Below are 15,829 nucleotides of genomic sequence, written 5' to 3'. Positions count from 1 at the left end.
ACATTCTTTTCTCTCTAGTCACTCATGGCTGTGTAGTGTCGACCATCAAGCTCTTCCTACCAGATGGCATGGAAGCTCAGCGACGATCAGAGTAAGGCCTGTTATGTTTGTTTTATTAAAAAATATATAATAAATATAATTAATATTAATAATTATTAATATAAAAATTATAAATAGGCCTACATACATTTTCCAAATGGCATCTGTCAGTTTCTTTCTGATCCTGGGGGTTTTTCTAGTCTTTAAGTTGGTCATACTTAGTGGCTCTCTGTTTGATATCGCCAAAAAATCTTGTATGGTTGAGCTGAAATTGCAGTTGCTTATTTTCTGCTTATTTGCAGTTGCAGTTATTCCACTTCCACTTATTCAATGGACCAAAACAACATTTGCCCTAACTTGTTTCAGAGGAAATTAAATGTGGTCTGATAGGTTAACTGTTAGTTTATAGTGGACAAATGTTTTAATGTGTGTTAATGTAGTCGTCGACAGATATGTTTTTTTTAAATGCCTGATGTTTAGGGTTGAAAACCAAGAAAGAGTCTAATCTTTTGAATCTACAGGTTGAAACATGCAGTTCTACCAGTCTAGTCCAAATTCAGAATGAATGACTCCTGTAAGCTGATTCTTTTAAATCTACCACATGAAACATACAGTGCAACCAGTGTAGTCCGATTACCGAACAACTGACTCTTACGAGCTGTTTTTTTAATCTACAGCACGAAACACAAGGTGCGTCCAGTGTAGTCCGATTACCGAACAAATTATTCTAATAAGCTGTTTTTTTAAACGAACAGCTCAAAACATACATTGTGACCATTGTAGTCCGATTCCCAAACAAATGACTCTGAGCTGGTTCTTTTGAACCTACAGAGCCAAAGATGCAGCGCTACCAGAGTAGACCGATTGACGAATGGATTACTCTAATAAGCCGGTTCTTTTTAGAGAAACAAGAACGTACATTCTGACTAGTGTATTCCGAATGCCGATCGAATGAATCGTATGAGCTGGTTCTTTTGAATCGACAGCATGAAATGTACAGCACGACCAGTCTAAATCTAATCTAAAAATGGCCAGATATCTGCCAGTTTATTGACCTAATCAGTATATCGGTTTGTCAAGCGAAATATTTTTTTTAAAGTGTGAAGTCAATGATTCAAACCTCATATTGCCCATCAAATTGTAATAACAGCTTACAAAAGGTGGTTTGCAGCAATCACATTTTGTGTGTGACTCACCCTGACCCAGTCAGTTATTGGTTTTTGATTGGATTTGTTTGATGCTGCATGCAGACCAGACTGTCTGAGATGAGACATGAGCATGAGTAGGGGCTTTAGGGGTCACGTCCACCTCCATCTGCTCCCCCGCTCCATTTTAGCACCACAAGATGAGTGTTTGTCACGAAGGACAAAAAAGTTTGATTACATTGAGATCAGACAAGAGAACCAGCTTGACTAAAGAAAGTCGGATGGATTTGGATCAACATCAGGATAAATAAATGATGAACGAATTTGTATTTCTGAGTAATCTATCCTTTTAGTGTAGCGCAGTTGATCTGTAATCCTGAGTCTAGAGCCAAGCAGTCGTCTTGTTAGTAATCCGATGCTTGGTATTGCTGGTGTTTTTTATGTTTATGAAGAGCAATATAGATGGTCTTGTTGGTGGAAGGGATTTCCTAACACTGTATGAATGCTATGTTTGACTGTGTGTGTCTCACTGGGCTATAAAAATCGCTTAACGGAAGGCGTCCGTGAAGCAGATGGCTTCCCAGTAGCCGCCATTGCTGGCAGCACCTGTTAAACTCACTCACATGGAAACAAGGTTTGTACTGTGGGCATCTGTGTTGATTTTGGATCAGACGACATTTATAAAATAAAATATTGCTTTCATAATGAAAATTACTGAGACTTCTCTTCTGAACTCCATGAATACTCCCATCATTTACGTTGCCAAGAATGTGAGACCACACACCGTTGTTTTCCCCACCGTTTGCTGAATTTCTGAAACATTGATGGATAATTCAAAATGCTTTTTGTCATTTTCATGGATAAAAAGATACTGATAGGGATTTGGGGAATAAAATAGCCTTTTAAGTGGCCCCACGAAAATAGATGGACAACGTAAGGATTTGTAGTCCAGTGGAATAATTAAAGGAATAGTTCACCCAAAAATGAAAACTGTCATTATGTACTCACCCTCATGTTGTTCCATACCTGTTTGACTTTATTAGTTCTATGGAACTTAACAGAATCATTTTAAAGAATGTTGTGATCGCTGATTTCCATACCAAAGCAATTGACCAGGACTTAAAGTTGTCCATGTGACTCGCGCATCATATTCCTAGTCTTCTGAAGTCATATGATCACTTTGTGATAAACGTATTGAACATTTAAGTAGTTAATCACTCAAATCTGTTAAAAATTATTCTGGAAATTGTTTTGCATTCCCTTGCAATACCTTTATCCATCCCTTACTACACTTAACCTTGGTTTTACTATGCAACCATAGTTAAACTATGGTATTTGTAGTGCAGTAACCACCAAATTTAGCTAGACTTTGCTACTGTCACCATGATATTTGTAGTACAACCATAAATAGTAATTATAGAGGTAAACCAAAACTATGGTAATAAAATTGAGTGTTAAAACCAAAAACAAACATGGTTATTACAGTTTTAATAGAGGAACAACATGGTTAATTTGTGCTACAAGTATGTTTTTTTAAACCATTGTTTCCACTAAAAAAGATGCCCTTATGAAAATGAACCATGGTTTCACTCTAGCGCACCTGCAGTAACCATGTAACAATTATTTGTTGTTTTAAAAAACAGGGTACATGTACCATTAACTTAACCATGGCATTGCTATAGTGAAATAAACAATGTTTTTGGGCTGAATGATACCTTGGTTTTGGTTTTCCTGTATTATTTTCTATGGTTTCACCTTAAATTTCATGGTTAAATATGGTTACTGTGGTAAAACCATGGTTAAGTTTATAAGGGATGGACAGAGGTGTGTTGCAAGGGAACCCAAAATAATTGTGAAGGAATGCAAAACTATTTCAGAAAATAAATTCCCTCCCTGTCCTGTAAGTGTATGCAGAGCTCAAAGTTAAAATGGTGACATGCCAATAACATCAAACCTTGTTGGTTCTTGAGTGTCTTGAGAAACAAACATGATGTCATGACCCAAACCCAACGAGAACAGGTGTTTACAATATGACACTTTGGGCATAGACTGCTTTCATGACACTTTTTAGGGCTTTTTTTATCAGGCTTTTAACTGAGAACCCATCAACTGCTATTGTATGGAACATTCTGTACCATTATCCTCTGGTGTTCCACATAAGAAATCATGAGGGTGAGTAATTAATGACAGAGTTACAATTTTTGGGTGCACTGTTCCTTTAAGTCTTAAGTCGATTTTGAAAATGTGTTGTAGTTGTAGTTTTGTCATCTCTTCTCTCTGCACCCTATTTTCTCTTCCTCTTGGCCTGTGATGTGTGCAAACAGTGATGATAGCATCCCATGACTGCATTGGAGCTCTTTTGAACGAGCTGTCGGCCCAGTCGCATGTTCACATCCAGCTTGTTGAGGTATTTATAGAGGCCACACACGGCTAGTTGTTGAGCCGTTGACTCTGGAGCCCCGCCAGGGCAGTGGAGATGTGTGCTTGAGATTAACTGTGTGTCTGTGCGTGTTTCTGTTTTATTATAAGATGCATTCGAGTGATTGGTGTGTGGATATGGTCAGGGCTTTTGCTTTCTGTATGCGTAATGAATAAGATCAGAATGAAAGCCGGAGATGTCGTTTCCCTGAGAGCATAACATCTCACTAGCCTGCTCAAATTCTTTCCAAGGAGGTCGACAAAAAATATCTGCTTAAGAAATCTTCCCTCCTTATGGAGTTTCTCATCAGATTGCCTTCACTGTTTCCATTTGGAAGACTTGATGTTCCAGGGCCATTGGGTCATTGACAAGAAAGGATGTCCAAGATGAGGAAAATGAGAAATCTTTTAAAAATATACATGTTTTCATTGTGACCACATGCGTTTTGATGGCTGCTTAGTTTCCATTTCAGTTGCGGTGTGTTGGGTAGCTCCACCCACAGTGAAATATGTTCTGATTGGCTATAATTGGCATTCGCAAAAGCACATTCCAAACATTGATTTGTGTTGTTGTTTTTTCTCTCTAATTTGGCATGCCCAATTCTCAATGCTCTTTACTTCCTCATGGTGGTGCAACTACTCACTTCAATCTGGGTGGCAGAGGACGGATCTCAGTTGCCTCCGTTTCTGAGACAGTCTGCTGCGTCTTATCCTGTGGCTTGCGGAGCGTGTTACAGCAGAGACTTAGTGCTGAGTCCCACCCTAGCAACCAGGTCAATTAGTTGCTTAGGAAGCCTGGCTGGAGTCACTCAGCTCACCCTGGATCAATCCCACGTCTCCAGGGTTGGTAAACCAACTTTTTGCTTGCCCAGGCCCCCCAGGTCTGTTACTTTTAGTGTTTGACTGATGTGGTTTGTTTAATAGCAAGATTATTATAGTACCTTTTTCATTTAGCCTAGTTTTAGTTACCATATGTTCTGGAATATAAATTGTGTTTTTTTTTCATCATCTGAAAGGTCCTGTGACTTGGTCTAAAGCTATTTATTTACAGAATTTATACTTAATTTATGTTGACCGATCAAACACACTGCACACGAAAACACATATGATCACAAACAGATGAAAACATTAGTCATAGTGAAGATAGTGCCATTTTAAAATAGCCTATTCAGAGTATTTTGCCTTTACAAAGTACTTTATGCAACCAGTTTTTCCCATCATCACTCTAGACCTCTGTCAAATGCAACTCTTCACATGCCCACAAAATGATGTTTCATCCCTCGTGGTAAAATCATTCTGTCAGTGAACCGAATTATTAGTGCATAGCAAACAGGGTTGCAAATGTCAGAAATATCCACAGATAGACAATCGCTAATGAATAAATAGATTACAACAGGCATATTATTTTACTCACCAACTAAAAGCTGTTACATGTTACATATGTTTGTCCTTTTTTCTTGAAACATTAACAGAATGTTCCCGGGTCCTAATGCCTGCCAGATGCAACCTCTGTCAGTGCAACTTCTGTAAGATGCAACTTTCTTTATTTTTTTTTTCTCAATAATGTCCGCTTGAAGCGTGAGTGAATCTGCTCTGCACAACAGAAAATATGTTCATTTGAATTAAATTTTTAAAAATATAATTAATCACACTATTTGAATGTGTAAAATCACCAGCTCTAAAAAACCAAAATATTAATTTTGAATGCTTTTAATGTAATGTAATCAGTGACTGTGTGTAAGCATATCTAATATAATTCTATATTTTCAGCTAAGCAGAATATTTCTATTCTGGTGTCTAGGGATGTCACAATGTGAATTTTTGATGGTACGATTATTCTCTGACGATTTCATGATTTCTACGATTATCTGCAAATTTACCTATTATGCTATAGTTAAACCCTCTACGAACATATCACAACTTAAGTTTTATTGCAGCATTCATTAGGACATGCAGTTAACATATATATTCCTACTTTTAACTGAAAACAGGTTGAAAACAAGTAGGTAAAGTACTTGTATTTAAGTTTTGCAATTTTCGCTATCTGCCCTCTGACACCAAAACGTCCTGTACCTTTTCAACAAAAAAGTATGTATACCCTTTCAATAAATAAAAATAAAATGAAATATAAATTAAAAATAAATATAATTATATCTTAAAGCATATGTTTAAAATAAAACGGTGTCAGACTAGGAGAACCTTCTTTCTTTATTCAGTAATCTAAAGATCAGCCGGATAATCACAGCATTTTTATCTTATTCAAGTAGGAAAAACAATTTTTAAGCATCACATTCACAATATAAAGCTGAACCCCTCCACTTTTAAACTTGAAATAAACAACTCTTTGGATTTATACAGTGTGGCAGGGCGGAGGGCGGGGCCGGGTCGTGATCTACACACCCGGTCCCGTATTAGGCTAATTATGCCTCTGTGAGGTTTAAAGGCTGACTGCAGAGGGCCGTGTGGGAGAGAGAGATCGTTAGCGGACATGTCCGTCATGTTTGTTTGTGTCTTCTTTTAAGTTTACTATTAAACTATTATTTATATTGTAAAGCCGGTTCTCGCCGCCTCCTTTCCATTGATCCCTTTACACACAGTTTCAATTCAGTGTTTGACTTTACCAAAAGGTAAGTAGTACACTACATATTATATTAACTGTGTTTGTAAAATGATTACCTTCATCTGGGCATGAATCTCTTGATGGTGATCCAGAAGGTGCTGGAACATATTAGACATTTTGCTGCTTTTGCTGGCACATTTCGTCTGCGTTTTGCATACTGGATACCCATCTTCAACAACTCCTTTGTCATATTTTAGATAGACAAAATGCTCCTAAACAGCTGATTTAATTCACTTCTTTGGTGGATACAACTCCGAGAGATTGTATTGTTCCGCCATGTTTTCATTTTGAGAGTTTCACTTGCACTGAAAGTTCACTTTCTTCATGCACCCCGCCTTACCTAGAAAATCACCTAATGAACTCCGTTACCATAGTAACAGCCTCACAGATCAGCCGGGCAGAGGGCAGGACACACTCGTGGCACAAGTAGTTAGACCCACACCGAAAGACTAGTTTTCAGTCAAAAATAATTTAAATAGACAACATGGTGTTTTTTTTCCGGTTTTTAGCCATAGCTTCCAAATTCTTAGGGTTTAATAACCGTGACCGTAAAAATCGTGCTTAATTGTGAAATCATGTAATCGCGACATCCCTACTGGTGTCACTATTGCCCTTTTATGGGCTGATTTTAAACTTGAAATAAAGCCTGTATCATGAGCTGAACCGAATTATGAATTCAGTATCATGAATCGTAAGATGAGTGACTCATTACACCCATTATGGGTCATCTTTTGTATTCCATGCATGAAGAGAATTAGCAGATTTTGCAAGTATGCATTACATACTGCATAGAAGAATAATCTTTATTGTCTTTGTGTGAATTGTGAAATACACACAGATATAAAGGAGGTTGTGCATCACCATTGCATAACCGTATTGGCATATTGACAACCTGCATGTGCTAACTTCCCCTGCGTCTCCAGGAATGCTATCCAACCCGACGGCTTTGTTTCTTTGCACAAGTTACGAGCAGATTCCATAGGGGCTGTCGGCCACGGGATCAAGATCTGCTGCTGTTGTACCATCTGAGTTTCACTGCTAATAAAAATCTAAAGTGCTTCATATCTGTTTTGAGCTCTTTGGGACTTTGGAGTGTTTTATTTCAGAAGAGTCTGGAACCATCACATGACGAGTGCTTGAACTCTGACCGCTGCCTCTGGGAGAGGCGTGGATGCTTGTGTGGAGAATACATAACTGTACTGTTGATCTTCCGAATGCGACAAGGATGTACTCTTGTTATTAAGCTGCTAAAGAGAGCATGATAACATGTGGTTCAAAGACAAATATTAAAGTCAAGTTAAGTTTCCTACAGCCTTTAGAAGACCACAGACATGGAAGGGAGGACAGCCAGACATCTGCTTTGCTGAAGGATTTCTCTGTATAAAGTGTTTTTCCTATGCAACAAGACTTTACAAAGAAAAGGTACTGTAAGGCATTTGAAAGAATGGTGCTTGAAATGTGAATTGGGTCCTTCCTTTATTTTTGTATTGTTTTAACCTAAATTTCCAATGAAACTGAAAAAAATTAAGTGCAAGTAAAATTTTTTGAAAGATTGCTATTCAACAGTTGTGAAGGGCAAAGTCTCTTTAGCAACAAACCTACTTCATCCGTGTGTTCTCTCCATCATGGGCTACCGGTCGGGTATTTTGTTGTCCGGGCAAATACATCACTTATTGTGGGTTGTTGCGGGTTTTATTTTTGTGTTTTATTACCTTTCATCCCAGGACCCAGTTAAGCTGCTTCAGAAGATGAATGACTTTGAATGCGAATACATTTGTTTTGTTCCCTCCTAGGGCTGGGCGATATGCAAGAAATATGTAAAAAAAAACAAAAACAAAAAAAAACTATCACAATATCCAATTACATCGTGATTGCATTGAAAAATGTAAAACTTAAATAAGTCATTTCTAAATTCAAATTGCACTTTAAACTAAACAAAAAAGCAATTAAAATAATGAAGTGGTAAACCCCCTAAATATAAACAATAATTATAATAATGACAATAATCACTGAAATATAAATCATGATTCAAGGTGGATTTTTGTATTATTTTATGATTTAATCACAGATGTATAGGCTATATATAAAGTGACCCTGCTCTGTGGAAATAAAGCGAAATGAACTCAAAGCACCTCCTGAGCTGAGATGGCCTGAGGTCATTTACAGCATTCTTATAGATGATATTATTCTTACAAAAACATTTCAGAAGACTGAAACAATGATTTACATATGCATGTTCCAGGAGATTGCACGCCTCTGAACAAATATCACATCAGACATGTGCATAGACGTAGGGCTGGGTATCGTTCAATACCTTGACTTCGATACATGTTCCTAAATGATACTTTTTTCGATACCAATTTTATGAAATCCGTTTTAGCAAGATTACAAACATTACCTCAAAAAACCTTTGGTTTTATTTTTTCAGTTTTACTGTTTTTTACAGACTCAGACTCATCTCCTGAGACTTCTGGTCTCCTCATGCCAGGGTCGGCAGGGGCGGAGACTATAACATTAATGTGAAGAGGAAAAAAAACAAGCAAGAAAGCTAAACTGTTAATTCAGCCAACCCTAAGGATGAGTACAGTTTAACAAGATAACTAGTTTAATGTACGTTAAACTTGATCAGTTACTGTCAACATTAAAGCATTTTTAGCATTGATTTAGCTAGCTATCTATAGCATACAGCCAAACAATATCTAAAGTTATGTAGGTCCCAGTTTATAGGACTATGTCACCGTGCACAGAAACGTTAATTTAACATGTACACAAGCATGTACCACTGTAAGTTAGACGATTTTGTTTGTTGGTTTGTTTGCTAAACGTTAACCTTACCTGTCGGTGTCCCAGTCATAGCACCGCTGCATTCATCAGTAGTTTTGGAGGACTCATGTGGTGGGCATGTTGAAGGAAGCTCTGTGGCAGGACGCTGAGAGGATGACTGCACAGGCTCGGTCTTCTTGCAGTCGAAGTGCTTCATCAGATTTGTTGTGTTGCCGGTTTTGGCTTATTTATTTGAGACAATTAACTTGTCTCAAATATTGCATCGCACGCTGTTGGCATCGAGCCTGGTGAAATGTAGCCACACTTTTGATCTTTTCCACAGACAGTTTGATTTGATACTGCAACCAGTGTTGTATGATTTTTAAACAAATTATTCTTATGATTCCCATCCCTAATGAAATACAGAAAATCTAGTAAATATTTAATAAAAAGGCACATTTAGCCCAGTTTTTTGTTAATGAACACATGGAAATATTATAATAAATTTTAGCTGGATTCCAATAATAAGTGACTGAAGTTGTAGTTTTTGCAGTAGATGTGGGTAAATAATGATTTTATGAATATGAATTATTGTATTGTTCATTTAAATAAAAATATCATTCTTCCTTTGGTTCACATACTAAAGAACTGTCTAGAAAACAATACTTCAAAACATAACTAATTTGACTAGATTTGTACTTCTTGCATCAATCATTTTTAACCAACTTTGCTACAAAAGACCTAATTCACGCTATCACCATCTTTGACAATCAGGCTGTGAGGGACAGACTTCCCATCTCTTCAGTGTGCTGTACTGCAGTTTAAAATGTTTTTGCATCATTCCATGGACAAAACATTGCTAAAATATCTGTCCAAAAACATTCAGTATAACAAAGAACTCCAGACAACATGAGTTGTGGAAAATCAGATGTGATCTAGGAGCTATATAGTTTGTGCCTTTGAAGAGATGGTAAGTCTATCCCTCACAGCCTCATTGTCATTCCCATTAAAAAACAAAGATGGTGCTAGTGTTTATGGGTGTTTGGTTCCTGTTTTAAGCCATTTCACAGCAAATACATAAATATTGAGTTGAATATTAGAAAAAAAGGCTAAAAAATATAGAGAAATATTTTTGAACCAGCCCTAAACCCCTAATTTTGGTCAATTTTCCTGTAAAAGAAAAACTGTATTTTATATATATATATTTATCTGTTAATAATTTGTTTTGTCAACTTTTCGGAGTAAATTACTATATAGATGACCTCAAAGACATGGCTCCAATTTTCCTTTAAAGCTGATTGAAATTGACTTTTTGTATTGAATGTTGTTTTGAATGTCAAGACATTAAGCATATCGTTCTTGACTTTGTTAGTTTGAAATACACTGCAACGGAAGACATCTGTGTCATAGTCAGAATACAGCCACCATTCAAGACCCAAATCTCTCCACTTCAAGTTAATAGTTTCTAAAGTTATCTGTTATGCTAATTACACACATTCCTAGTGACAGAGAGCATTTTATATTCTAATTCTGCCTGGTTTCTCTCTGGGGCTCAAAGTCTGCAAGTATGAGAGCTGACCTTTTGAACCCGCAGCCTAGTTATATCATTTAAATACAGGAAACGGTGGAAACTGGCTTGGAGTGTATATATATATATTTGAGAGCTGTTTGGATGAGCAGTTGTTTATTTCAATGTGTATACTATCTGATTATTTATTATTAATAATAAATCTAACTTTGGATATATGTGTCTTTTTATATTGGTGTTGCTACCCCTTTAAGACCACCCTTACCTTTGGTGAAATCACTTATATGCTGTAACTGCTTTTTGCTTTAAAATTGAAATTAAATCTGTGATCACAAAGGACTTTCATGTGCATTTCAGCATAATCTGGTGTACCACAGTTTTCTGGTTAAAATAAAGACAAATAGCAGTTTTCCATGTGTCTTAGTACACTTGATTCGATAATGTAAATCTTGTCAGATTCTTCACCCGCCTCTTGGGGCAAGTCTCATCACCTTGGTTACTCGGCCATCAATCAGGACGGTTGCTGTAAAAGATTAACATGGTGCAAAGTTGAATTTGTTGACGATGACTGATTCTACTAGCAAATATTTGCACTTCACTTTCCTCACATGCCTGTGAACCACTGCGGATCTGTGTGAATCTCTTTATAAACCATTTACAATCTTTCTTTTCTTTACAGAGTTGTTCCAGCACCACTACCACTTGCTACTGATAAGGTAAAAACTTGATTTTGTATTCATTTTTCATGCACGTTCATAGCATTGTTTTATTGGTTTAAAGTGTACTAATTGCACAATCGTGGATGAATGAGGGTTTTCATATTTTTTTCATTTTATTTCTTTAATTATTGTTCACCTGCCTCGAATTTTAATCGGAACAATCAGATTTGACAAACGTTGTGTTGTCTCAGAGCATCTGTGTTAACTTACCAGTCACATGACTGTTTCCTTTCAGTTAATGTATACAACATTTGTATGACATCATCCATCTGTTTTAGCTACATTCTTTGCAGTCAACTCCAGTCATAGACCATAAAATAGTACCACTTGCAAAATTTTACAATGGCAGTCATAGTTTCAACCAAATTACCATAGTTACTACAGTTATTGTTACTACTGTAAAACTGAAACTGTGGAAACTTCAAGTTATCCACCATTGTTATACAAAACAGTATAAAATGGCAAAGATTCAGCTAAGGATCGCTATAGCTGTAGTTCAATCATAAGTATTAAAACATTTGTCTATTGCTATTGATTGCAACCTGTTCTTTGTGCATATGTGAATCTTTCTGGCTTGTTTATCATATGATTTTTACTTTTGCTTTATAGAAATGAAATGGCTGTGTTAAAGCAATTTTCTGATTAATCACACATCTTTATTGAAAGGTTCTGATATAGATTATAATAATCACAAGTTAATTTACTGTCTGCCAGTGGTGTTCATTACGTTGATCTCAAGACATCCAGTGGTTGATCTCAGACCAAAAGAGAGTAGAGAGAGAAACTATACAAATAATGATAGAATCACAAATAGAGACTCTTAAATATGTCCCCATTTCTGTTCCTACGCTGTTTGGCTGACTGACAGGTGGCCTCTGTGTGCGCGCTTTGTGCGTGTGCGATCTGAGAGCACTCTGGGAATTGCGGTAATATGGATACGCACCTAAACGGTAAAATGCACTTCAAAATGGAGCAGAACAAGATGTGTTTTACGAGTTTGTCTTGTTGGAACTGGAAATGCATCAAAACGCTCAAAGATGCCCATCTAGTGCAATGTTTACACAAACATTTATAAATAGCGCAGACGGCAGAGTTTGAATCTAGGGTGTGCTGTGTGACTCCAGCCAGGCCTCCTAAGCAACCAAATTGGCCCGGTTGCTAGGGAGGGAGAGTCACATGGGTTATCCTCCTCATAGTCATGATATAGTGGTTCTCACTCAATAGCTTGAGTCTCCGCATTTGCAAGTCTCCACAGTGAAGTGCCCAACGAGCCACGTGAAAAGATGTGCGGGCTGACTGGGAAATGAGCATGCCAAATTGGGGTAAAAGGAGGATAAAATCCCCCCCCAAAAATAGTGCAGATTGGCACAAGTTTGCGTCCTGAACGCATTTGCTGTAGAATGAAACCAAACGGGATAGAGTTATACCTTGACACAGCATCTTTTAAAAGCGGAGCTAGTCACATGACAACGGTCAAAAGAGATGTCTATTGCATGTTTATATAGAAAAAAATTCAAGTAGTCCATATGGGTGCAAAAAGTTGTCCTGTGTAACTCCCCTTTGGTATGCAATATCGGTCCCTCTATCTCCAGCTTATCGACTGTCTGAGTGCCTGTGGGCAGGCCAATGGTGCGATGATGTATAAGTAGATGTTGATGTTTTACAGTGGAGGCAGTCATGCATTATTGCGTACCCTGTGTGATGTTACTAAATAACGGAAGAGGAGATTGAGGCATTTTGGCTGCTTGGTTTTATGCATGGAGGTGAAAGTTTTGCGTTCTGAAATTGATTTTTTATTTATATTACTATGAACTCATGCACAAGATCAAGAAAAGTTTGATTCCTCATGACATGACCTGTTTAAAGCCTTGAAATGATACCAGCAAACTTTGTATGCTTCCATTCTGTGTGTAGCTATCATATTTTGTGTGTGTGAGTACGTGGGCGTGTGTGGGCGTTTATGTGTGGTTTACGAGGACACTTTTTTAGGTTACAAATTGGTAATTACAAGGGTATTATGCTATAAATGTTGTTTATGAGGACATTTCTAGTGTCCCCATAATTTAAATAGCTTAAACATTTTAAACAATGGTTTATTGAAAATGTAAAAATGCAGAAGGTTTTCTGTGAGGGTTAGGTTTAGGGGCTGTGTTAGGTTTAGGTTAGGTTTAGGGGATAGAATCTATAGTTTATACAGTATAAAATTCATTATGTCTATGGAAAGTCCTCATAATGATAGGTAGACCAACGTGTGTGTGTGTGTGTGTGTGTGTGTGTGTGTGTGTGTGTGTGTGTGTGTGGAAGATAATGCAGTTATCCTCTCATGCCATCATCAGAGTGGGATGCCTCTTAAACAGGGAAGAATTGGGTTTTATGGATTGCGGTGGCAAAGTGTTTCCTGGCCGTGCACAGCGGTGTCTTTCTTTATGATTGTTGGATGTAGGGTCCATGCTTAAAATACTTAATCACATTAGTTTTTAACACAGAAATCTAATAACATTCTCTCGATAGTGTCCGGTCACACTTTACTGGTTTTGGTGCATGTAGAACCAGTATGTATGCATGTAGTATCCACGAATAGGATTAATACATTTCAAATTGTAGTGCATTAAAAGTAATGTCTTAAAGTTACCAAGATGTACCAAGGATACTGTTTCCATTGGATTTGTAATGTATGCATTTTTTTCTTGCAAACGTTTTGGGCTGTTAAGGTCATTGACAAATAAGGTGGTCTGAGATGCTGAAAATTGAGAAGTATTTTACAAACCTAGTTTAAAACATGTCAAGTTCATAGAAATTCAATTGAAATGATGGTTCTATGAAAAAATAAATATAACATTTTCTACAAAAACAATTTGTGGTTTCAAGTGGGGTATCTATCAAGTAAAAGATAGATATAATTCTTGCCTAGCACCTAGTTAGTGTACACTGTAAAAAATATTATAGTATATATACTCAGTTAAATCATGGCAATCGATTACAAGCAATATTTTTGATTAAATACAACTATGCAAAATGAGTTGATCTATACAGTATATATGAAAACATTATTAAACTAAAGTTAAACTAAAATATTGAGTTAATAAAAAAAGTACCACCGTAGTTATGAGAAGTGCTTAGTTAATACAATTAATTTGATAAATTAAGTAATTGAACATGAATCATATAATGAATGGATTGATTTAAAATGAAATGAATTGAATTAAATCATATCATGTCTCAGTAACAGGCGCAGATTTCAAAGATAAAGCATTCTTTATTATTGGTAACAAAAGCACATTGCTGTCCATTAACATTGTTACAGTAACAGCAGACAGTTTTAAACACATTGTTAGAGTAAACACTGTCTTTTCTCAATTGCGCACTATGCATTTCCTTTTACACTGTAAACAGGTTTAGTCGGGTAACCTAAAAATGTGCTATGAAAAATCATCTGCTCTCATTCAAGTCAAAAATATGGCAGATGATATTGATTCACTTGAAAGCTTCTCAAAGGACCCAAATGTATCATACAGAATAGTCAATGACTTGTGTGACATATTCCAAGTGTTCTGGAGACATACAGTTTGTTGAAATCATTTTGTTTCAGTGAAAATATTGCCGTTGTGTGTTCATGCTATGAGAGAAGCTTGTTTACAATGGCTTGCATTCACATTAAAATGTAATTGTTTAATTCTATAAAAAGAAAATGCAAGTTCTCACGTGAACATGACAGTCACTGTGAAAAAGCTTCTCTCATAGCGCTCATGAACGCACAACAGACATCAAGATTTTCCCTGAAAAAATGACTTAAATTTTGTTTTTTTTCTTACCAAAACTATATCGTATGCCTTCAGAAGTCTTGAAATATATTTCATAAATCACATGGACTATTTTTATTACTTTTTTTCAAGCTTTAAATTGAAAAAACACATTGTTTAATATTTCCCAATTTTATTGTCTTACTGTATGTAGTTAAAAAAATTGTCACATAAATAATTTTATGTGCATATGCTTGTGTATGATATATAAGACATAACATTGGCTTAAAATTCAATACAGTAAAGAAATAAAAGAAACAAAATGCCCATCCTAAATACATAATAACAAAACAGGATTGCTTTGTTTATCCTCAGAACAGGTTGTACAAATGACATTTCAATTTCAATTAAGATCAGAGTCTTAAATTGGAAGCATCCATTTTCAAGAAAGGTTTCTGTCACTTGGAGACGCTCCTCCTTTCCAGGTCAAAATAACTGCCATTACAACAGTGACGCCACGCCGCATCACGGTTTGGACAAGGCAGAGGTATCAAAAGTATCAAACATTTGAGCAGCCTCTGGAGATGTAGCTGGGCGGTGTTGACAGATGCCAAGCGGCGGTGGTGTGTACCTTCATTGAAAACAGTTGTTTAGAATTTTAGAACGCGCTATGTTGACTGCTAGACGTGTCCGGTGCCACTCTCTCTCTTGACAAGCTTGTTCACGTCTTGAGAATTCAGCCACGTTTGTCATGCACAGCGGCCAAGTCCAGTTTAAATTATCTTAAAACAGCTTAATTGGATATGTTGGATTCAATTAACATCATCCTTTGGAATTCAATTTAAAACTGGTTATTG

At 36.6% G+C, this 15,829-nt stretch overlaps 1 protein-coding gene across 6 annotated transcripts in view; it reads left to right on the top strand.

Annotated features, from left to right (window-relative positions):
• LOC127632500 (sarcolemmal membrane-associated protein-like) overlaps window positions 1-15,829 on the top strand; it is an 80,273-nt gene that overhangs the window by 24,282 nt on the left and 40,162 nt on the right. For 5 of the 6 annotated variants that reach the window (XM_052111105.1, XM_052111103.1, XM_052111104.1 and 2 more), the window contains exons 3-4: window positions 19-91; window positions 11,193-11,229. In XM_052111105.1, coding sequence (XP_051967065.1) covers window positions 19-91; window positions 11,193-11,229 — 110 coding nt within the window. Of the gene's footprint in view, window positions 1-18; window positions 92-7,229; window positions 7,645-11,192; window positions 11,230-15,829 lie in introns of those variants that run through there. The other variant, XM_052111106.1, reaches the window with a different exon arrangement.

The sequence above is a fragment of the Xyrauchen texanus genome, chromosome 39 (genome assembly GCF_025860055.1).
Source record: "Xyrauchen texanus isolate HMW12.3.18 chromosome 39, RBS_HiC_50CHRs, whole genome shotgun sequence".
Lineage (NCBI taxonomy): Eukaryota > Metazoa > Chordata > Actinopteri > Cypriniformes > Catostomidae > Xyrauchen > Xyrauchen texanus.
The sequence above is the reverse complement of the archived record's forward strand: the minus strand, read 5'-3'. Positions and strand labels throughout refer to the sequence as shown.